The sequence below is a fragment of the Ovis canadensis genome, chromosome 9 (assembly GCF_042477335.2).
Source record: "Ovis canadensis isolate MfBH-ARS-UI-01 breed Bighorn chromosome 9, ARS-UI_OviCan_v2, whole genome shotgun sequence".
Classification (NCBI taxonomy): domain Eukaryota; kingdom Metazoa; phylum Chordata; class Mammalia; order Artiodactyla; family Bovidae; genus Ovis; species Ovis canadensis.
Window position 1 is genome coordinate 23624090 of NC_091253.1, and position 20626 is coordinate 23644715.

A 20626-nucleotide genomic window follows, 5' to 3' on the forward strand; every position below is an offset into this window, starting at 1 on the left:
CCCGGAACCGTGGCGCGCGGCTTCCGCGTCCGGACGGGCCGTGTTCGGCGCCGTACAGGTCCCCCATCAGCCGGCTCCAACTGCCAGGTGGGCGGCGGGTGGGCGCGAGCGGGCCCGGGGTCGCGCGCGGGCTTTCCTGCTCACCCTGTCGCCTTCCTGTGCAGCCCGAGCGCAGCGCCATGTACGCCGTGTACAAGCAGGCGCATCCGCCCACCGGCCTGGAGTTCTCCATGTACTGCAACTTCTTTAACAACAGCGAGCGCAACCTCGTGGTAGCCGGGACCTCGCAGCTCTATGTATACCGCCTCAACCGGGACTCCGAGGTAGGCAGGCCCGCTGGGGCCGCTGCGCCCCGCGGCGAGGGGTGCCCGGGACCGAGGCTGAGCGGGCCGACGGCGCCGCGCTTGGTCGTGCCTAGGAACCACGTTCCTCGACCTGGTCACTCTCTGTTGGGCTCGGCGGCCTACCCTGGGCGTCTCATTTGCTCTTTAGTTTTTTTCAACAAATCGCATGAACATGTACCGTGTGCTCGGTTTTAGCGATACGGTAGAGAACAAAACCTGCACACACTTGGAGCAGGAGGACACCTACTGACTAAATACACGCGTGAGAACACACACCTGTGGACACCCTGCAGGAACAGCGAAGGAAATAGATGAGGGCTGAGGGATCAGAGGAGCCTCCTTTAGACAGACTAGGCATTCGTTGGGGGAAGAACATTCATGGCAAAGGGAACAAGGCTGGGTGTAGGGTGTGTTGGAGGTCAGTAAAGTGTGATGAATCCCTCGGTGGGGGAAACACCGGGGGTGCTCTGATTACCCGAGGTGTGAGGGTTTTGGTCGTGAGGGGTGACTTCTTGCAAGAAGCATCTTCACATCTGTTCTTGAAAGGGGAGTAAGAGCCAGATGCAAGGATGGGGAGGGGTGGGTTCCAGGCAGATGCAAGGCCAGTGTGCCAGCCAGAAGCATCTGAGGGCTGGCAGGGTTGGACTGGGGTGCAGAGTGGAAGTGGGGCTGGAAGGGTTGTCCTCCACAGGGCAGGGTTCTGAGTAAGGGATGGGGCAGCAGGGAGGAGGCCCCCTTCCCGAGCACTTACTTCAGGACACTAGTGTTTGTTTTGTGTTAAATGTGCGTACTGCTGCACTGATCCACACGTGGTGAAGCAAGCAAGATACGGAAGAATGTATGAGAGGTTAGTGACTGTGTCAGTAAATAGTCTTAGTTTAAGCTTTTGTGATACAGCAGTTTTGAGATCAGCATTTGGCTTTTGCGAACATTTCAGTCCAAATGGAAAACGAATTTTTGCAAATAAATACATGTGTCTCTACGTCCCTACGTTGAATGAGAGCGTCTTTGTCATACTGTATCTGACACTGGCTTTCAGTCAACTTTGAGGGACAAATGGAATGTTTTTACATCTGTATATGTTTTACACGTGGATTCACAGCCCCTTAGCGATCACTCTCTTGTCTTTCTAGGGGTCATCTGTTAAGAGCCTGTTTTGTGTGGGCATCTTGGGAGGGGTTGGTGAGCTGCCCTCATGGCTGTGGTTCTGTGGGTGGGGGGCCACACGCTGCCAGTGCAGCACACGCTGGAGGCCACAGTGCCCATGCACACCACCAGGACGGGATGGGGAGTGGGGAGCCAGGCGAGGTCTAAAGTCACCTCCTTGGAAAGGTGAGATTTGAGTGGGTGAGGAGGAGCTGATGGGGAGAGCCTTGTAGGTGTGGGGAGAAGAGCTTTGAGGCGGAGTGAAGGTGCCAGGGCAGTAGGGAGGGAAGAGTGGCTGGTCGGGGCTTGCAAGGCTGGATCGGGGCATCAGCAGGGCAGCCGTGAGGGCAGTCTTGGGAGCTGAGTGTTGACCTGAGGCCAATGGTGAGTTAAGGTTTGGGCAGAGGAGTGAGCTGATCTGACCCTTGTGTCCTGGGGTTACTGTGGCTGCGACAAGTCGAAGGCGACTGGGCTGGGTGGTCGTTGGTGGGGCAAGCAGGCACGATAGACAGGATGTGGGGCGTGCAAGGGAGCGGAGCTGTGGGCCGTGCAGAGGCTTTGCCAGAGTTGGGTTTCGGGCCAGACTAACCCTGCAAGTGAAGTGGCTGGCACCTGCCAGGGAGATGGTTGCGGGTGGGGGGCTTGGGGGCTGGAGTGCACTTTGGACGTTGTCGGAGTATGTGTTGCTGTTAGCAGCTTGAAGCAGCTGCCGGCGCCTCAGTGTCTGTAGTCAGGAAGCCGGGAGCTCCGCCGTCTGCAGGCCCCACAGGGGTATGGTTTCTGCCCTCTCTCGCCTCAGTGTCTGTAGTCAGGAAGCCGGGAGCTCCGCAGTCTGCAGGCCCCACAGGGGTATGGTTTCTGCCCTCTCTCGATGCATGCATGCAGCTACTGCAGAAAGCATCCGTCCTTGCGTTGCGGCCTCCCCCAGGACAAGGGCTGAGAGACCCGCCAGACTGGAAGCCGTGGAGTCTTTCGTGACCCAATCTGGATGCTGGGCCCCGTGTTTCTGAGCCTCAGATGGGTCCCGAGACCTGGACGCACTTGGTGACCCTGACGCGGAAGCCTAGCGTTAGGTGGGATGTGGGCTGGTGAGGCCAGGAGCCCAGAGCAGGAGAGTTAGCACCAGTGGACAGAGACAACTCCATGGGGGAGATCTGTGCAAAGGGAAGGGAAGGAACAGAGCAGGAACTGGTAGGAAAAGCAGGGTTTTGTGAGGTGAGTGAGGGCGCATTAATGCTCTGAAGGAAAGGAGCACAGGGAAGCCCCCATGTGGAGCCCACCGAGGCCCTCAGAGGCCCTGCACACCTTTCAAGAGCTGTGAAGAATCCCACAGAAGGCCCTCGGCAGACCAGATGCGGCTGCTGGGCCTGAGTCAGGTGTTTGCTCCGCAGCCTTTCAGTGTAGGGCAGCCTCCAGCTCCTGGACAGAGCACAGAGTGTAGTGGCGGAATGGAGCATGGCGCCTGGGTGGAGGCCTCGGTGACTGAGCTCATCGGGGACCAGCCTAGTCACCGCTGCAGGACAGCTTGCCTGGAGCCCCAGACACGCTGTCACCAGGGTGGCGCAGTCCTGAGGGCAGCCAGGAGCCAGGACAGCGCCACAGGGACCATGCGGACGGACGCCCAGCCTGGGCCCGGTCTGTGTGACGAGAAGGGCCCGTCTCCTCTCTCTCCACGGGGCTAGCCTGGTGTCTGACCGGCGGCCTCGCTGTGGCTGAGCTTCCTGGGTGGTGAGACGAGGCCAGGGCCAGACCACTCGGGGGGCTCTTCTTCCCTTTTGAGGCTCCTGTCCTTAAGAGCAGCCCCCAGCTGGGATGAAGAGAGGATGGTGAGCCCCACGGGGCCATGTGCAGTCTCCGCCAGGGAGCCAGGTGCACGGGCAGGGTCTGCAGGGTGGCGGCAGGGGAGGGAGAGGGTCCCGAGCAGGTGGTGGGCCTGGCGCTGGGTGTGCGCCTGGCTCGGGTCCTGGGCCGGCAGTCCCCAGACAGCGGACAGCGGCCGGGGCAGGGAAGCTGTGTGTGGGAAGCGGGTGAGTGCTGGCCTGGGGCAGCTGTGACCTTTGAGAGGAAAAGAAATGTAGGAAATGTAGGGCACTTCCCTAAAATTAATGACCGTCCCAAGTAAATAGAAAAGGCGTCACGGATGGGAAGCCTCAACATTGTAGAGATGTCACCCCCACCCCCACCCGTGCAAATTAATCCAAAATTGTGTCCTTTTTCTCAAAGTTGCAATAAAGTTTCTCAACAGTTTTATTTATCTTGATTCTCAGATTTACATGGAGGAGCCAAAAATCAAGAATGTATAATTTTAGAGATGAACAAGGTGGAGCACTTGCCCTAGAGGGTTGTCTGGAGTTGTGTGTGTGTGTGTGTGTGTGAGCTGAATTATTAGCCACAGAAGGACAAATTTATAAGTCCCTCTGGGGGACTTCCATGGTGGTTCCACTGCAGCGAGTTCCCTGGTTGGGGAACCGTCTCCACGTGCTGTGTGGCCGAAAAAGAGTTACTTTTGAACTGACCTTTTTGTCGTGAAACGTCCCTCTTTAATACTTTTTGCCTTAAGATCTACTTTGTCTAGTAGTAACTTGGCTACCCCAGTTTTTTGTTTGTTTGTTTTCTTAAGTCTGTGTTGTTATGTTTAAAGTGAATCAATAGCAAATAGTTGGGTGGTGTTTATTATTCTGACGGTTTTTGTTGTCTTTTGGCCTGAGTGGTATTTATTCTGTCATGAATGGCTCTGATCTGGTCCAGTTATTTGAGGTATTTTCTTGTGTAGTTGGGTTGTTATCACCATCTTGCATCTTGCTATTCTTTTATTTGTTGTTTTGGATTGATTGGCTATTTTATTTCATTTGATCTCTTCAGGAAATATTTTATTTGTTCACTTATTTTTAGTTTTATTTATTTGGGTATGCTGGGTCTCAGTTGTGGCATGTGGGACCAGGATCAAATCTGGCCCTCGGGCATTGGAAGCATGGGGTCTTAGCTACTTACTGGGTCACCAGGGGAGTCCCTGATTTCATCTTGATTTCTGGTTGTGCATTTTGTCTTACTCTCTAATGGGTCACATTTGAGGTCACAGCAGTCTCTGGCTGGAGGGAGCCTCCCCAGATAGCCTAGAATCCTTGAAACCCTTCACCGTCTTTCCCTGCTCACTGTGTTCTGTTGTCACAGGCTTGCTCCTGCAGAATGTTATATTGTTGTTAGCATTTTGGTTTTACATAAATTCAGACTCTCAGAAAAGCTGCATAAGCACCAGAATTTCCTGCATACTCTCGTCTACAGTCCTGAACAGGTTGCTGTATCTCTGGCTTTTTCCCTGGGCCTGGAGGATCCCCTTGGCTTTTCCCAGAGGTCACCACATCTGTGCATCCAGGCAACACCACAGTCCCTGCTGGGACCACAGGCCCGTGCGAGTCCAGGCCTGGTCAGATCCTTGGTGTGGTCCTGGGCGCTGGTGTCGGTGGCTTGGAGAGGTGGGTGGCCAGCCAGCCTCCCCACTGTGACACGGACTCTAGGTGGAAGGTGCCGTCTGGTGCTCAGACCTTCCTCTGTGCTTGGCGTCTGTGGGGTGGCGGGGCGGCTGGGGTGCACCTCGCTCACCCTCTCCCCACCTCCAGGTGCACCTGCCTCCCTCCCCCCAGGCCTTCCTTCATCATCACACAGTTCAGCAGTTCACACTCTGTGCAGGACGCTGTCGTCTTTTTTTGTCATCTGGGGTCTTCAGCCCGAAGAGCTTCCTTTGGTAATTGTTGAAGAGTGTTTCTGATGTTGATGATCTCGGTCCACTTTGGTTTGTCTGAAAATGTTTTTATTTCCACTTCCTTTCTGAGGGATGTTTTCATTGGGTTTACAATTCTAAGCTGACTGTTTTCTTCTTTCATCACTTTAAAGACCACCTCTGGCTCCTATAGTCAATTGTAATGAAGGTAGCATCTCTGTTCTCCTTGGACTGCTTCTATGGTACTTGTCTCTGTCTTTGATTTTCTGTCTTTTAGCTGCGACGTGCTTGGCTGTAGTTTTGTTTGTGTTTGTCCTGCTTTGGGACTTGCTGTCCTTGAGTCTGTAGGCTGACGCTTCTCATCAGGATATTTTGGTTATGTCTTCAGTTCGAGGTTCTGTCCTTTTCCTCCCTCTACCTTCTAAATTGCCAGTGGTGTGTTAGACTATTTAATTATGTCCATGTGTGTCTTAAAATTAGTTATATTTTCCCTCTGTGTCTTGTTATTGCCCAGAGTGGCAGTCAGTCTGCATCTTGGCCCTGTGTCTGGCCAAGGGGGATGGTGTCCTGGGCTGGACCCATTGCTGAGGGCGACTTTCATGTCCAGTTCAAGTGCAACCCTGCTAGAGACCTGCCGGGGATGACTTTTCCTGGATTAAGGAAGTTGTATTCTGGGTCAGCAAGGGGTTTCTGTCATGAATGGGTCTCGTCTGTTATCAAGTGCTCAAGATAGTCACTGAAAACAGTAGATGGTTTTTCTCCCTGCTTGAGAGCAGTGGGCTGTAGCGAGGGGCGTTCCCGGGATGCAGCTCAGTGGTGGTGTGGCCGCATCCCCTCGCCAGGGTCCTGCGCCCCGGGCCCGCCTGGAGGACGCAGATGGGGTGAGGCCACGGCCCCATAGGGTCACTGGCACAACCAGCTGTGCTCAGCAGAGCTGGGGTTCCTTCTTCCCAGCAAGCACGTGTCATCGCTGGCTGGCCCAGGGTGAGTCTGAGTGGTTGTTTTGGGGGGCACATACAGTGCTGTCCAGCCTTCGACCCTGAGAGCCCCAGTGTTGGGAGAGCTGGGGGCGCTTCCTGCTGGCTGGTCCCCTGCTCCCCGTTGAGGGCTCTTGGCTATAGGGCCAGTTGTGGGTAAGGTGGGCCCCTCACAGTTCTTTCCTTCTTCCTCCCTCCTCCAGGCGCCGACCAAAAATGACAGGAGCACAGGTGAGTGATGAGCTCAGGGTGGCTGCCCAGCTGTGAGCCCTGGGGTGGGGGCTGGACGTGGGCTCCAGGCCCTGTCCACTTTCTCTCCGCAGACGGGAAGGCCCACCGGGAGCACCGGGAAAAGCTGGAGCTGGTGGCTTCCTTCTCCTTCTTTGGCAACGTCATGTCCATGGCCAGTGTGCAGCTGGCTGGTGCCAAGCGGGATGCCCTGCTCTTGAGCTTCAAGGATGCCAAGGTGGGGCGGGGGCAGGGTGGGCAGGGGTGGGATCTGGGGGCTCTAGGGGGCGGGCCCCATTCTGACCTGCTGCCCCCAGCTGTCGGTGGTGGAGTACGACCCGGGCACCCACGACCTCAAGACCCTGTCTCTGCACTACTTCGAGGAGCCTGAGCTGCGGGTAGGGCTCACCTCCCCACCCCCAAGCCAGCCCCATGTTTCAGGGTGGGGGGCGCTCCTGCCTGACACCCCTCTCCTGCAGGACGGCTTCGTGCAGAACGTGCACACGCCCCGGGTGCGTGTGGACCCCGACGGGCGCTGCGCGGCCATGCTCATCTACGGCACACGGCTGGTGGTCCTGCCCTTCCGCAGGGAGAGCCTGGCCGAGGAGCACGAGGGGCTCGTGGGGGAGGGGTGAGTGCGGGGGCGGGGTGGAGGCCCCAAGTAGCCCAGCTCCGCCGCCCCATGCTGCCCCCACTGACGCCTGCTGCCCCTAGGCAGAGGTCCAGCTTCCTGCCCAGCTACATCATCGACGTGCGGGCCCTGGACGAGAAGCTTCTCAACATCGTCGACCTGCAGTTCCTGCACGGCTACTATGAGCCCACCCTGCTCATCCTGTTTGAGCCCAACCAGACGTGGCCTGGGTGAGGGCCTGCGGCCTGGCTGTGCGCAGGGCTTGCTGCGGGGGAGGAGCCTGGCTGGCCTCCAGGGCAGCGGGCCTGCTGTGCCATCCCGCGCTGACTCCTCTTGGCCCCCAGGCGGGTGGCCGTGCGGCAGGACACATGCTCCATCGTGGCCATCTCCCTGAACATCACGCAGAAGGTGCACCCCGTCATCTGGTCCCTCACCAGCCTGCCCTTCGACTGCACCCAGGCCCTGGCGGTGCCCAAGCCCATAGGTGAGAGGGGCCTGGGCCGGGTTGGGGTGGGGTGTGTAGAGCGTGCTGGGCCCTCCCACCAGCGTGTCTGTTCCAGGCGGGGTGGTGATCTTCGCGGTCAACTCGCTGCTGTACCTGAACCAGAGCGTCCCTCCCTACGGTGTGGCTCTCAACAGCCTCACCACCGGCACCACTGCCTTTCCCCTGCGTGAGTGCTGGGGAGCAGGGCCCGGGGCGGCGGGGGCTGCTGCTGGGCCTGGCTGACCACCCCTGCCCACAGGCACCCAGGAAGGTGTGCGGATCACCCTGGACTGTGCTCAGGCGGCCTTCATCTCCTATGACAAGATGGTCATCTCCCTCAAGGGCGGTGAGATGTGAGTCCCCGCTCCGGGGCCCGTCCTCCCTGGCGGGGCAGTGGTGCCCCCGCACCAGCTGAGTGTCCCCCCCACCCTCCCGCCCCGGCAGCTACGTGCTGACGCTCATCACGGATGGCATGCGCAGTGTCCGGGCCTTCCACTTCGACAAGGCTGCCGCCAGCGTCCTCACCACCAGTGTGAGTGGGGTCTCGGAGGGCGGCCCCGGGCCCCGGGCCCCAGGCCGGGCCAGCCGCACCCTCACCCGTCCCCATGGTCACCATCCCCAGATGGTCACCATGGAGCCTGGGTATCTGTTCCTCGGCTCTCGTCTCGGCAACTCGCTGCTCCTCAAGTACACGGAGAAGCTGCAGGAGCCCCCAGCCAGTACCACCCGTGAGGCTGCCGACAAGGTGAGTGCGGGCCCGTGGGGATGCAGCCCCTGCAGGCAGCCTCCGGGGTGCTCAGTCCCTACTCCTCCCACCTCACAGGAAGAGCCGCCCTCCAAGAAGAAGCGTGTGGACGCCACCACGGGCTGGTCAGGTGCGGGCTGGTCGGGTGCGGGCTGAGCGTCAGGTGCAGGCTGGTCGGGTGAGGGACTGGTCGAGTTTGGAAGGGCTGAGCTTCAGGCTGGTTGGGTGTGGGCTGGTTGGTTGAGGGGCTGGTCGGGTGCAGGAGGGCTGAGCGTCAGGCTGGTCGGGTGAGGGGCTGGTCGTGTGTGGGAGGGCTGAGCGTCAGGCTGGTCAGGTGCGGGCTGGTTGGGTGCAGGAGGGCTGACTGTCGGGCTGGTCGGGTGCGGGAGGGTGAGCGTCAGGCTGGTCAGGTGTGGGCCAGCAGGTGGGCTCAGGTGGGCTCTTGTCATGCTCCAGGGGGCAAGTCAGTGCCGCAGGACGAGGTGGACGAGATTGAAGTGTACGGCAGTGAGGCGCAGTCAGGCACACAGCTGGCCACGTACTCCTTTGAGGTGAGGCGGGGCTCAGGTGGTTGCCCGGTCCTGGCCAGCCTGCTGCCTGACCACTGCCATGCCCACAGGTGTGTGACAGCATCCTCAACATCGGACCCTGTGCCAACGCTGCCATGGGCGAGCCCGCCTTCCTCTCTGAAGAGGTGCCCACTGGGGGCTGGGGGCACAGGGCAGGGTGGGGTGGGCTGCACAGCAGAGGTCCGGCCCTCACCCCCGTCCCTGCCCCCCGTAGTTTCAGAACAGTCCGGAGCCAGACCTGGAGATCGTGGTGTGCTCTGGCTATGGCAAGAACGGGGCCCTGTCGGTGCTGCAGGTGAGGGGCGGCGAGGGGGCGCCTCCTGGTGGGGCCTGGGTGGGCTGCTGACCCCCGCCTGTCTTTCCAGAAGAGCATCCGGCCCCAGGTGGTGACGACCTTTGAGCTCCCTGGCTGCTATGACATGTGGACAGTCATTTCCCCCGTGCGTAAGGAGCAGGTGTGTGTGCCCAGGTTGGCGACATCCAGCTGGCGATGCTGGCCTGCGCCTGGCCTGTTGCGGGTGCCCACGGGCCGCAGGGCCCGGGATCCAGCTCTGTGCCTCTCAGGCTTGCTGCTCAGGCGGCATGGGCTGGGCCAGGAATCCCTGCCCTCTTCTGCCTTCACAGGAGGAGACCCTCAAGGGGGAGGGCACGGAGCCAGAGCCTGGTGCTCCTGAGGCCGAGGATGACGGGCGGAGACACGGGTTCCTCATTCTTAGCCGGGAAGACTCTACCATGGTGAGGCACCCGGAGCCCGGGTTGGGGCCCTTCTGTGAGCAGGGCCCCTCACCCACCGCTGCCCACAGATCCTGCAGACAGGGCAGGAGATCATGGAGCTGGACGCCAGCGGCTTTGCCACGCAGGGCCCCACGGTCTTCGCTGGCAACATCGGGGACAACCGTTACATCGTGCAGGTGTCGCCACTCGGCATCCGCCTGCTGGAAGGAGGTGGGCCAGGCCTCGGGCGGGTGGACCCGGGCCTGGGGCCGGCGCACGCCCTTGCCCGGGGCTGACTGGCCTGTGTCCGCAGTGAACCAGCTGCACTTCATCCCCGTGGACCTGGGTTCCCCCATCGTGCAGTGTGCCGTGGCCGACCCCTACGTGGTCATCATGAGCGCTGAGGGCCACGTCACCATGTTCCTGCTCAAGAACGACTCGTACGGGGGCCGCCATCACCGCCTGGCGCTGCACAAGCCGCCCCTGCACCATGTAGGCGCCCTGCTCTGTCCCAGGGCCTGCTGACCCCTGCCCACGTGCCCCCACCCCAGCTGAGTGCTCTCCCTCCCCGCAGCAGTCCAAGGTGATCACACTGTGTGTGTACCGGGACGTCAGCGGCATGTTCACCACTGAGAGCCGTCTGGGTGGAGTCCGCGACGAGCTGGGGGGCCGCGGCGGCCCTGAGGCCGAGGGCCAGGGCGCAGAGACCAGGTGTGTGAGGGCGGGGTGGGTGCAAAGACCAGGTGTGTGAGGGCAGGGCCTGGTGCAGAGATCAGGTGTGCGAGTGTGCAAGGGCGGTGGGGCGGGGAGGGCAGGCCGCGCCCCTGTGCCTATGACCTGTGACGCCTGCCCGCCGCAGCCCCACGGTGGATGACGAGGAGGAGATGCTCTACGGGGACTCCGGCTCCCTCTTCAGCCCCAGCAAGGAGGAGGCGCGCAGGAGCAGTCAGCCACCCGCCGACCGGGACCCCACACCCTTCCGGGCCGAGCCCACCCACTGGTGCCTGCTGGTGCGGGAGAACGGAGCCATGGAGGTGGGTGGCGCCCTGTGCCTGCGCCCCCCAGGCCTGCTGGGCGCCCGACCCCCCGCTGACTGCGCTGCCCCACAGATCTACCAGCTCCCCGACTGGCGGCTCGTGTTCCTGGTGAAGAACTTCCCTGTTGGCCAGCGTGTCCTGGTAGACAGCTCCTTTGGCCAGCCCACCACCCAGGGTGAGGCCCGGAAGGAGGAGGCCACGCGCCAGGGCGAGCTGCCCCTGGTCAAGGAGGTGCTGCTGGTGGCGTTGGGCAGTCGCCAGCGCAGGCCCTACTTGCTGGTGAGTACGCCCGCCTGCCCTCCCCGACCCAGCCTGCCTGTGGGCCCTGCCCCCTGACGTCCCCTGTCCCCAGGTGCACGTGGACCAGGAGCTCCTTATTTATGAGGCCTTCCCCCATGACTCACAGCTCGGCCAGGGGAACCTCAAAGTTCGCTTCAAGAAGGTGCAGTGAGTGGCAGGGCTGGGTGTGGGGGCGGTGAGGCAGGGCTGGGGGCCCCGGCCCTTAACTGCAGCACCCTCAGGTCCCCCACAACATCAACTTCCGGGAGAAGAAGCCAAAGCCATCCAAGAAGAAGGCAGAAGGGGGTAGCACGGAGGAGGGCACGGGGCCCCGAGGCCGCGTGGCGCGGTTCCGCTACTTCGAGGACATTTACGGCTACTCCGGGGTAGGCCGGCCGCTCTGCGGAGCAGGGTTGGCGAGCATGGGGCCTCCCCCAGTGTGAGGGGCTTCCTCACACTGTCCGCCCCCAGGTGTTCATCTGCGGTCCCTCGCCCCACTGGCTCCTGGTGACTGGCCGGGGGGCCCTGCGGCTGCACCCCATGGGCATCGACGGCCCCATCGACTCCTTTGCCCCATTCCACAACATCAACTGCCCCCGAGGGTTCCTGTACTTCAACAGACAGGTAGGGAGGCCCCACGAGGCCCGGTCAGGCGTGCCAACCCCCTCCAAGGACAGCTGGGCAGGATCAGGTGCTGGGGCCCAAGAAAAAGGGCCTTAACCCATGGCTGGGAATGGGGGGGCCGTGGCATGGAGAGTCAGGCTGTCCGGCAGGGGGTGGGAGCCAAGGTCAAGGAGGTGGTGTGGGGCTGATGCTGGGAGGCTTGGGGGGCGGGGAGATCGGCAGTGCAGGCTGTGGCCCACAAGGGCACCAGCCGGGTTCAGTCACTCGTCTGCCCACTGGGCGCCCAGCTCTGCTCAAGGCACCGGCTGACTGGCTGGGATGCTCAGGTACCCTGAGCCTGAGCTTCGTGTCACAAAGATGACAGCAGCGGCCCCATGGGCCACCAAGAATTCGGTATGCACCAGTGCACTTAGGCCTGGGCTGGAGGGGAGCCGCTGGGCCCTGTGCCTGTGTGCAGGTGCTGGCGTGGCGTGCGCGTGGGTGTCCCACCCTGTGCCTGCAGCCTCCAGCACCCCCTGAGCCTGGCCTCAGGCGACACCCATGGCCAGCCCTGGGCAAACCTGGGTGAAGGGACAGGAAGCCCCTGAAGAGCAGGACAGCGGGCCACAGCCTCTGTTGCTGCCCCTGTTCCAGCGGAGCCGAGGGCTGACCTGAGGGAGCCCTCGAGGCCTGGGTTCGTCAGCTCGGCCTTCAGCGGGCGCCAGGCCTCTCTCACCCCTGTGCCCACCCAGGGTGAGCTGAGGATCAGCGTTCTGCCCGCCTACTTGTCCTACGACGCCCCGTGGCCTGTTCGGAAGATCCCGCTGCGCTGCACCGCCCACTATGTGGCTTACCATGTGGAGTCCAAGGTCTGTCCCCACTTGGCTAGTGACCCTCGGGGCTGGGGTGGGCTCTGGCTCCTGACACCCTGCTCTCCCCAAGGTGTACGCCGTCGCCACCAGCACCAGCACCCCTTGCACACGTGTTCCACGCATGACGGGCGAGGAGAAGGAGTTTGAGACCATTGAGAGAGGTGCGCGGGGCTCCGCGCGGGGCCTGTCCTGGGGGCCACTCCTCCCTGATGGTCCTCTTCTGTCCTCACAGACGAGCGGTACGTCCACCCTCAGCAGGAGGCCTTCTGCATCCAGCTCATCTCCCCCGTCAGCTGGGAGGCCATCCCCAATGCCAGGTGAGGCTGTGCCTGGGTGGGGCGGGCCGGGGTGGGGCGGGCCGGGACTGGCCCTGACCAGGGCTCCGCCCGCAGAATCGAGCTGGAGGAGTGGGAGCACGTGACCTGCATGAAGACTGTGTCGCTGCGCAGCGAGGAGACCGTATCGGGCCTCAAGGGCTACGTGGCCGCCGGGACCTGCCTCATGCAAGGGGAGGAGGTCACGTGCCGAGGGCGGGTAGGTGGCCGGCGGGGCTTTTGAGGCAGGCAGTGTCCAGCACCCTGACTCAGCCACCCATCTCCTTGGCAGATCCTGATCATGGATGTGATTGAGGTGGTGCCTGAGCCTGGCCAGCCCCTGACCAAGAACAAGTTTAAGGTCCTGTATGAGAAGGAGCAGAAGGGCCCCGTGACCGCCCTGTGCCACTGCAATGGCCACCTGGTGTCGGCCATCGGCCAGAAGGTGTGCGCCCACGCCCCAGCGCCCCCCCTGCCCCCCCCCCCCCGGCGCCCCCAGCCACTCACTCCCCCGCCCACCCCCAGATCTTCCTGTGGAGCCTGCGGGCCAGCGAGCTGACGGGCATGGCCTTCATCGACACGCAGCTCTACATACACCAGATGATCAGCGTCAAGAACTTCATCCTGGCCGCGGACGTCATGAAGAGCATCTCGCTGCTGCGCTACCAAGAGGAGAGCAAGACACTGAGCCTCGTGTCCCGGGTGCGGAGAGAGCTGTGCTGTGCCACGGGGGCTGGGGGCTGGCGGCTGGCCCAGGCCATCCTGATGCCCGCCTTCCCCGGCCCTCCTGTCGTTAGGATGCCAAGCCCCTGGAAGTGTACAGCGTGGACTTCATGGTGGACAACGCGCAGCTGGGCTTTCTGGGTGAGTGTGGGGGCTGGGGTCCCTGAGATCCTGGGTGTACACAGGGGCTGACTCGGCTCTGATCCCCAGTGTCCGACCGTGACCGCAACCTCATGGTCTACATGTACCTGCCGGAAGGTGAGTGCTCCCTCCCTCCTCTGCCGGGTGGGGTCAGGCGGGGGCCAGGCGGGCAGTGACCTGAGGTCCCTTGTGGCCCAGCCAAAGAGAGCTTTGGGGGCATGAGGCTGCTGCGCCGGGCGGACTTCCACGTGGGTGCCCACGTGAACACGTTCTGGAGGACCCCGTGCCGGGGGGCCGCTGAGGGGCCCAGCAAGAAGTCCGTCGTGTGGGAGAACAAGCACATCACATGGTTCGGTGAGCGTGGGGCCGGGGTGGGGGAAGCGGGCCGTGGCGGGTCCACTGTGCTCATGCCCTGTCCCCTCAGCCACACTGGACGGCGGCATCGGGCTGCTGCTGCCCATGCAGGAGAAGACCTACCGGCGGCTGCTGATGCTGCAGAATGCCCTGACCACCATGCTGCCCCACCACGCTGGCCTCAACCCCCGCGCCTTCCGGTGAGCCCACCCCCAGCCTGACCAGACGCCCCCGGGTCAGCCCAGACCCCTCATGGCCTGTGCCCTCCGCACCCCCCAGGATGCTGCATGTGGATAGGCGCGTCCTGCAGAATGCTGTGCGCAACGTGCTGGATGGGGAGCTGCTCAACCGCTACCTGTACCTGAGCACCATGGAGCGTGGGGAGCTGGCCAAGAAGATCGGCACCACACCCGACATCGTGAGCCACCCCCACCCACCCCCGCCTGCACCCCGCCAGCTCCCCGCCCTCACCCAGCCCTCTCTCCGCAGATCCTGGATGACCTGTTGGAGACGGACCGAGTCACTGCCCACTTCTAGACCCCTGGATACTGCCACTCACCTCACCCCCTTTTTGTACAAAATAAAAACACTTGTTTTCAGAAGAGCGTTGTAATTATTTTGGGGCCCCAGAGCATCCCCTACTCCAACAAATCACAGTCACTTGGCCCTGGCCGGGCGTGTGGTGGGATGAGCTCTATGGTTCTGCCCAGGATGCCTAGGTCTCCAGGTACTTGGACAGCCCCTTGGTGTCAGGCACGATGCCTAGGTAGACCAGAACTCGAACCAGGAGGGCAGTGAGCCGCATCGACAGGGTCTCCAGCCTGTGTGGGGGCATCAGGGGAGGCAGGTAGGTGGGGAGTGGGCCCTGGCTTCCCGTCCTCCGACCCCCACACGCCAGCTCACCTCAGGGCCACTTCAAACTTGAATGTCTCCCAGATGACCCTGATGTGGCGCAGGATGCTGGCACCGTAGATGCTCTGGTACATGGCACCTGCCAGGCGGCTCCAGCCCCGGACCGCGCTGCACAAGAGAGCGTGTGAGGGAGGCCGGTGCGGCCGCCCGCCCCCACCGCCCCAGGCTGCACAGCCCTACCTCTTGGCCATGAGGAAGTAGCGGTCCACCGGGGCGCCCAGGGCGTTGTTGATGGCGCGCACGGTGTTGACGTTGCGCAGCACGAGCAGCATGGAGCGCGGCAGGGCCTTGAGCACGGCCATGACCTCCTCGAAGTGCTCGCGGGCCATGTCCTGCATGTAGGCCGCCTCCTCACGGCTCAGTAGGCGCGAGCGCCACAGCTGCCCCAGGCGCACGGGCCGCTGCATGAGCACCTCGGAGAACAGGAGGTAGTCTGGGGGGGCCTGAGCCAGGCTGTGCCCGCTCCGGGCCGCACACCCACCCCCCGGCCTCACCTTGCACTCCCAGCTCGGCTGCGTGCACCTTCATGGCCGCCTCGTCCCTCAGGATGATGGCCCGCCACAGCTGGCACAGAGCGAGCCTGTCCCTGCAGGCCCAGCAGTAAGCAGGTTGGGGGCGGGGGGGGGGGGGGGCGGGCCGGGCGGGGGGCGTGCCCACCCAGCCCACAGACCCAGCTTACTTCTCGTCCAGGAACTGGTAGAGCCCATGGTCCAGCAGCACCAGCTGGGCCTTCCCATCCGGGCCTTTCCGCACCAGAACTGGGGAGGGGTAGGCTCTAGTTCCCTGGTTCTGGGGTGCAGCCCCCAGCACCCCACCCTCAGCCCTGGGGCTCTCCTTACCATTACCGGGGTGGGGGTCAGAGTGGATGAAACCCGTGTAAAAGATCTGTTCAGCAAAAGCCTTGATCAGCTTCTCTGCAATCTGGGCCAAGGACAGGCGGGGGTGGGGATGGGGTCAGACCACACGCCATCACCCCAGACCAGGGCCACACCCTCCAGTCCAGCCCCACAGCCCAGGACACACAGCACTCACATCCTGCACCGCCAGCCCCATGCTCTGGATGGCCTCCACGTCATTGACCTTGCAGCCCTCATAGAACTCCGCCGTCAGCACGCGCTGGGAGAGAACAGGCGTCAGAGCTCCCCTACCCAGGGGCCCCAGCCCACCTTACTGGACGTGCCCCCGTGCAGCCGGGCACCACCCAGGGGGGCCCAGCCCACCTTACTGGACGTGCCCCAGTACACGCGGGCACCACCCGGGGGGGCCCAGCCCACCTTACTGGATGTGCCCCAGTGCACACGGGCACCACCCGGGGGGGCCCAGCCCACCTTACTGGACGTGCTCCAGTGCACGCGGGGCACCACAACATGGTCGAAGTGTTGCAGCTCCCGTGCACAGCGCTCAGCGTTGCGGCCCTCGTTTTCGAAGTCCAGCTCCTGGGCCAGGGTCCCCTTGAGGTCCTGGGGACCATACGGGCAGTTGGGGGTCCAGCCTGGGAGCCGGCCCACCCCAGCCCCCTGCCCCGCAGTACCTGGAGGACCCAGCTGAAGCCGAAGCTGGGGTGCATGAGCTCCACGAGGTGCAGCAGGAGCTCCAGGGTGTGGATGTCGCCGTCAAAACGGTCCCGCAGATCGATGTACTGCACCTGCACGGGAGGCTTCAGGGAGCGCCGGCCGCCAGCACCCCGCGCCCCCCACGTGCCCTGGGGACCCCTCGTACCTTCACGGCCACCACGGTGCCATCGTGCAGCCTGGCACGGTGCACCTGGGCCAGGCTCGCTGCAGCAATGGGCTGGTAGTCAAACTCCTGGAAGAGCTCATGGGGCGGGGCCTGGAAGTCTTCAAGGAACAGCTCATCCACCTGGAAGAACGGGCCTTGAGCAGCGTGGGGGACACCGTGGGGCCATACTACCCGCTTCGCGACCCAGGGGGCAGGCTCACCTCCCGGAAGCCCCGCGTGAGGGCCCTGTCCTCCAGCACCCGCAGCGTCCTGATGTACTCGGGGGGCAGCAGGTGGTTGAAGGAGCAGAGCCCCTGGCCCAGCTTCACGTACAGGCCCCCATTGCTGATGGCCCCCGCCACCAGGGCGTCAGCCGCCCGCTGATGACATGCAGACATCACCTCCAAGTACCTCGGGCTGTTCTGACCACAGGCAGAGAGGACAGGGATGGGGACAGGCAGGCCCCTGCTCCCCCCAGGCATGCCCACCCCACAGGCACAGGACGGGCCGGCCAGGACGCAGGTACAAACCTCCTCCACCCCACGTAGGATGATGTTCGTGCACCACCAGTAGTCCAGCGAGATCTGCAGGCCAACCCGCAGAGACCTGCGGGCAGAGGACGCCCTCAGCCCCAGCTGGACCGTGCAGCAGGCACCCCACCAGCGCCTCAGAGGGCTGTGAGCACCTAGGGGACGCCGCGGGGCTCTCGGGACTGCGCAGCCAGCAGGTCCGTCTCAGCTCCTGGGCTGGGCACTAGGCAGCCTGCATGCATGCCACCCCTCGGTCCCTGCACGCAGATGAGGGGTGCCCAGGACAGAAGGGGGCGCAGTCCCTAACGAGCAGACGTGTTCCTTCATTCTTTGATAGCACTTGTTACATAGGAAAGCCCACCCTTGAGCAAAGCCGCTCCGTCTGTGGACACGCTCGCTCAGCCTGTGCACAGCGGCCCGGCCTCCTCTGCACTTGGCTGCGCTCTGTGGACTGGAGCCCCGGGTCGAACCCCGGAGCCGCGGGTGCTCCCCAAGCAGTCTCACAGGCCCCGGCCTTCTGGTGTGGTCTGGGGTCATTGGTCCCTTCTGCAACCCAGGCTGTGGACACGGAAGCCCCGGATCTGGAGAGGGGAGGATCCAAAACCAGGTTCCAGGCCCTCACTGAGCACCACAAACCAGGTCCACCCAGCCACTCCTGCAAAAAGGACTGTCTGAGCACGGCAGGGTGAGCAACGACACAGGTTTCTCTAAACTCCTGGGACCCGAGGGACCTGCCCTCCTTCCTGAGTACTCTGTCCAAAAGCCAACGCAAGGTCTGCACAGAGGCTGACAGTGAGGTGCGGCCAGTGGGGTGAGGTCTATACTCAGGGAGGTGACCTAATAAGTCACTAATTTAGGGACAAGGGCAGCTGGGTGTCTCCCAGGTACAGAAAAGGTTACAGACACAGAAAGAGCGGAAACCCGGAGGACTCGCGTTGAAAATGGAACGGCACATTCACCACTGACAACAGCAAACAGCTGGACTGCATGCGCAGCCCGGAGCAGCAAGCACACTGGCGCCGCGCCAGGGCCCCTGCCCGTCCTGAGGGTGGATGGTTGCAAGGCTGAGCCTGGAGTGACTGTGGTGCCAGTAGGAGTAAAATGCTCAAAGGATGGATCACGTCGGAAGGATTCAAAAATGTCAGAAATAAAATGCTGTACGTTTGAAATTATTTACAATGAAACTGTAGAGATTAAAATAGAGGGTCACAAGTCAGGTGCGGGGGCTCCTACAAACCAAGCCTGAAGAGTTGCAGTAACAAGCCGGCAGTGACACCATGTGTTCGGTACAGGCTGAGGCAACCAGGGTTGGGGGAGACACACGGGAGGATAGAGCTCCCTGACAGTGGAACAGCCCTTGGGGGTGGATAGGACGGCTGAGCCAGGAGGACGAGCTCACAGGACAAGCACCAGAAGGGAAGGCGCTAAACCAGCAGCAACGAGAGAGGGCAGGGCACTGGTGTCAAAGTACGAAGGAAGCCGAAGGCCAAACGTGGGACAAACCATGAGCACACATCAGACGTACACACGTCGGGGCTTGGCAAAGCTTTTCTTGTAAAGGTTAGACAGTGGACACTGGGCCTCAGGGGCAGCCTCAGCAGGGGCGGGGGGCGGGGCTGTTCTCCAAGGAGCTCGCTCTATAGCGCAGGCAGCACCTCGGACCTTGCATATGGCACAGGGCCAGGGTGCTGACCCGACGGTGTCATAAGGCCTATCGGCCCGCAGACATGTCAAAGTCATCATATGAGGCAGAATTAATGTGAGCCTGCTCCTGGAGGTTTCCTAAGTGAGGCAGCTGATGCCGGCCAGAAAGGACAACCGCAGCATTAAAGTTCAGGGTCTTCGTTCAGTCAGGCCTATGGAGCGCAGCCCCAGCAGAGATTCTGGACACCACAGTCGGGGGCCAGAGGCAAGGGTGTGGGAGCTCTGAGGCAGGGCTGCCCAGACGCCTCCTGGGCACCCCGTTCTCGTGCTGAGTCTAGCTTCACCTTCTTGTAGTAAAAACACCAAAATCAATATGGTATTTTCTGAGCCACCCTAGGAAACTATCAAAACTGAGGGAGGGTGGGGACCACCCCATGTGTAGCCCGTGGTTTGAGGGGAGGAACCCATGGGGACGCTGGGACTCACAGCTGCTGTCAGATGCCCTGGGCAAGGGGGGGTCTGGGGACCGTGCCCTGAGCCTGAGTTTAGCCACGAGCCGAGGAGACTCTGAGAGCTGTTCCAGGCTGAAGGAGGCTAGACTCGGGCCCAGATGGATCCTCACGTAGAAAAGGCTGTTACTGGAGAGCCTGGTGACACAGGACGGGGTCTGAGGGTTAGAGGGTCACAATGTGTCTGAAGGCTCCCTGATCGTGGCTGTGGAGGAAAATGTCCTTGTTTAGGAAATACTCAACGTTTCAGGAATGATGGAGCATGTTGATACTTGTCAATGTTTCAAAAATAAAAAAGTATTATTAGTCCAACTTCTTTGGACATTTAAAATTCTGTCCCAAAAAAACAAAAACAAAACCCCACAGGGTTTGTAAAGTTAAAATTAAGTAAGAGGTAGGGTCAGAAACCACCCTCAAGCACCCCAGACCCGTGAGCGGGCCTGGCGCACGCGCTGTGTCCCAGTCCTCCTGCCACAGCACGAAGAGCCTGCCATCCTCGGGTGAGCCAGGCCCGACTTCCTGGGCTCCTGCCAGCACACTGCAGGCTCCTGGGTCTCCAGGGGCCCCGTGGTTGCCCTGCACCCACCAGGGCTTGGCCAGGCCCACCCATTCTGGCAACTGTCAGGGCTGAGAACTGAGGAGGCCACGCAGCTGGTGGGGAAGGTAACCTCTCTAGCGCCACTCCACTCAGTCCCAGCTCGGCTTCTGAAAATTGGCTGTGAAAGCCCCCTGAAGGAGGGAAGAGGAGCCACGGGACGGGCGCCGCCATGCTGCGGGCCGCAAGGGGAGAGCTGACCCTGCCCACCCCTGGGCTGTGGAGCCTGAACCCTGCAGGACACAGAGGTCACTGCCTGGAACCTGCTCAGGAGGGCAGCCAGGAGTTCCAGGCAGACCCATAGGTGGGAGGAGGTGAGGTGCTCGCCTGTCCACCCACCCGCAGCTGCTGCTGGGGTAAATCTCAATGAAGCGGCAGCCAAACGTCCTTGTCCTAGGCATCCTGATTCTCCACTGGGCCCCAAACTGGGCCGCCCAAGGGCGGGGGGCTCAGAGCTGGCGGAGCAGGACAGCCGCAGCTGCCTCCTCACGCAAGGCCACGCAGGAGCCGCCTTGGGCCATTGCCTCCTGGCCCCTCGGCAGGGCGGGGTGGGCTGAGGTCTCCCACTACAGGAGCTGGCTCTCAGGCCTCTGTGTGCAGCAGGCTCGGACCTAGCTGGAGCAGGATGCCTGCCCAGGCTTCTCAGAAGGAAGACCGCCTGCACCGCCCCCAGAACCCTGCCTCGGAGATGCAAGAACTCCAGTGACCAGCACGGCGTGGTGCTGGTCCAGGCGACTGCTAGTGGAGGCAAGAAGGAAGCCCCCCGCGACCCCAAGCTCTCCTTGGGAGAGCAGAGGCGGCCAGAAGGAAGACAAGGCAACGGCCAGAGGGGGGTCTA

General features: G+C 62.1%; 2 protein-coding genes across 7 annotated transcripts in view; one reads left to right on the top strand and one right to left on the bottom strand.

The window, feature by feature from the left end:
* On the top strand, nt 1–14481 carry CPSF1 (cleavage and polyadenylation specific factor 1). Of its 4 annotated transcripts, none has more exons than XM_069599570.1 (38): nt 1–87; nt 165–323; nt 6389–6416; nt 6509–6651; nt 6731–6811; nt 6893–7044; nt 7128–7274; nt 7389–7528; nt 7605–7715; nt 7788–7881; nt 7973–8060; nt 8151–8273; nt 8352–8403; nt 8730–8824; nt 8893–8967; nt 9057–9137; nt 9208–9297; nt 9467–9577; nt 9646–9787; nt 9870–10048; nt 10131–10267; nt 10416–10590; nt 10666–10872; nt 10946–11035; nt 11115–11258; nt 11344–11496; nt 12228–12344; nt 12418–12508; nt 12580–12664; nt 12740–12881; nt 12954–13106; nt 13187–13363; nt 13459–13525; nt 13595–13642; nt 13724–13879; nt 13950–14079; nt 14159–14297; nt 14369–14481. In XM_069599570.1, the coding sequence occupies exons 2-38, from the start codon at nt 180–182 to the stop codon at nt 14414–14416; spliced, it is 4335 nt and encodes a 1444-aa protein (XP_069455671.1). In that variant the 5' UTR covers nt 1–87; nt 165–179; the 3' UTR covers nt 14417–14481. The 4 variants fall into 4 exon arrangements, with proteins under 4 accessions (XP_069455671.1, XP_069455672.1, XP_069455669.1 ...); XM_069599571.1 differs by having other exon boundaries at nt 10134–10267; XM_069599568.1 differs by having other exon boundaries at nt 10–87; nt 6485–6651.
* The window catches only part of ADCK5 (aarF domain containing kinase 5), a 13623-nt gene continuing 7466 nt past the window's right edge, over nt 14470–20626 (bottom strand). For 2 of the 3 annotated variants that reach the window (XM_069599630.1, XM_070292504.1), the window contains exons 4-15: nt 17041–17116; nt 16732–16932; nt 16511–16651; nt 16323–16436; nt 16120–16251; nt 15824–15907; nt 15631–15712; nt 15471–15549; nt 15286–15377; nt 14972–15224; nt 14783–14899; nt 14470–14700 (exon numbers count right to left, since the gene is read on the bottom strand). In XM_069599630.1, coding sequence (XP_069455731.1) covers nt 14595–14700; nt 14783–14899; nt 14972–15224; nt 15286–15377; nt 15471–15549; nt 15631–15712; nt 15824–15907; nt 16120–16251; nt 16323–16436; nt 16511–16651; nt 16732–16932; nt 17041–17116 — 1477 coding nt within the window. In that variant the 3' untranslated portion in view covers nt 14470–14594. Of the gene's footprint in view, nt 14701–14782; nt 14900–14971; nt 15235–15285; nt 15378–15470; nt 15550–15630; nt 15713–15823; nt 15908–16119; nt 16252–16322; nt 16437–16510; nt 16652–16731; nt 16933–17040; nt 17117–20626 lie in introns of all 3 variants that reach the window. The other variant, XR_011446634.1, reaches the window with a different exon arrangement.

What these genes read in the sequence shown, in the direction of transcription:
- CPSF1 (XM_069599568.1), top strand. Translation starts at nt 180, where the DNA reads ATGTACGCCGTGTACAAGCAGGCGCATCCGCCCACCGGCCTGGAGTTC. An exon ending in TCCCTCAAGGGCGGTGAGAT is followed by an intron (nt 7,882 to 7,972) that starts GTGAGTCCCCGC and finishes CCGCCCCGGCAG; the next exon opens with CTACGTGCTGACGCTCATCA. An exon ending in AGCGCAGGCCCTACTTGCTG is followed by an intron (nt 10,873 to 10,945) that starts GTGAGTACGCCC and finishes CCCTGTCCCCAG; the next exon opens with GTGCACGTGGACCAGGAGCT.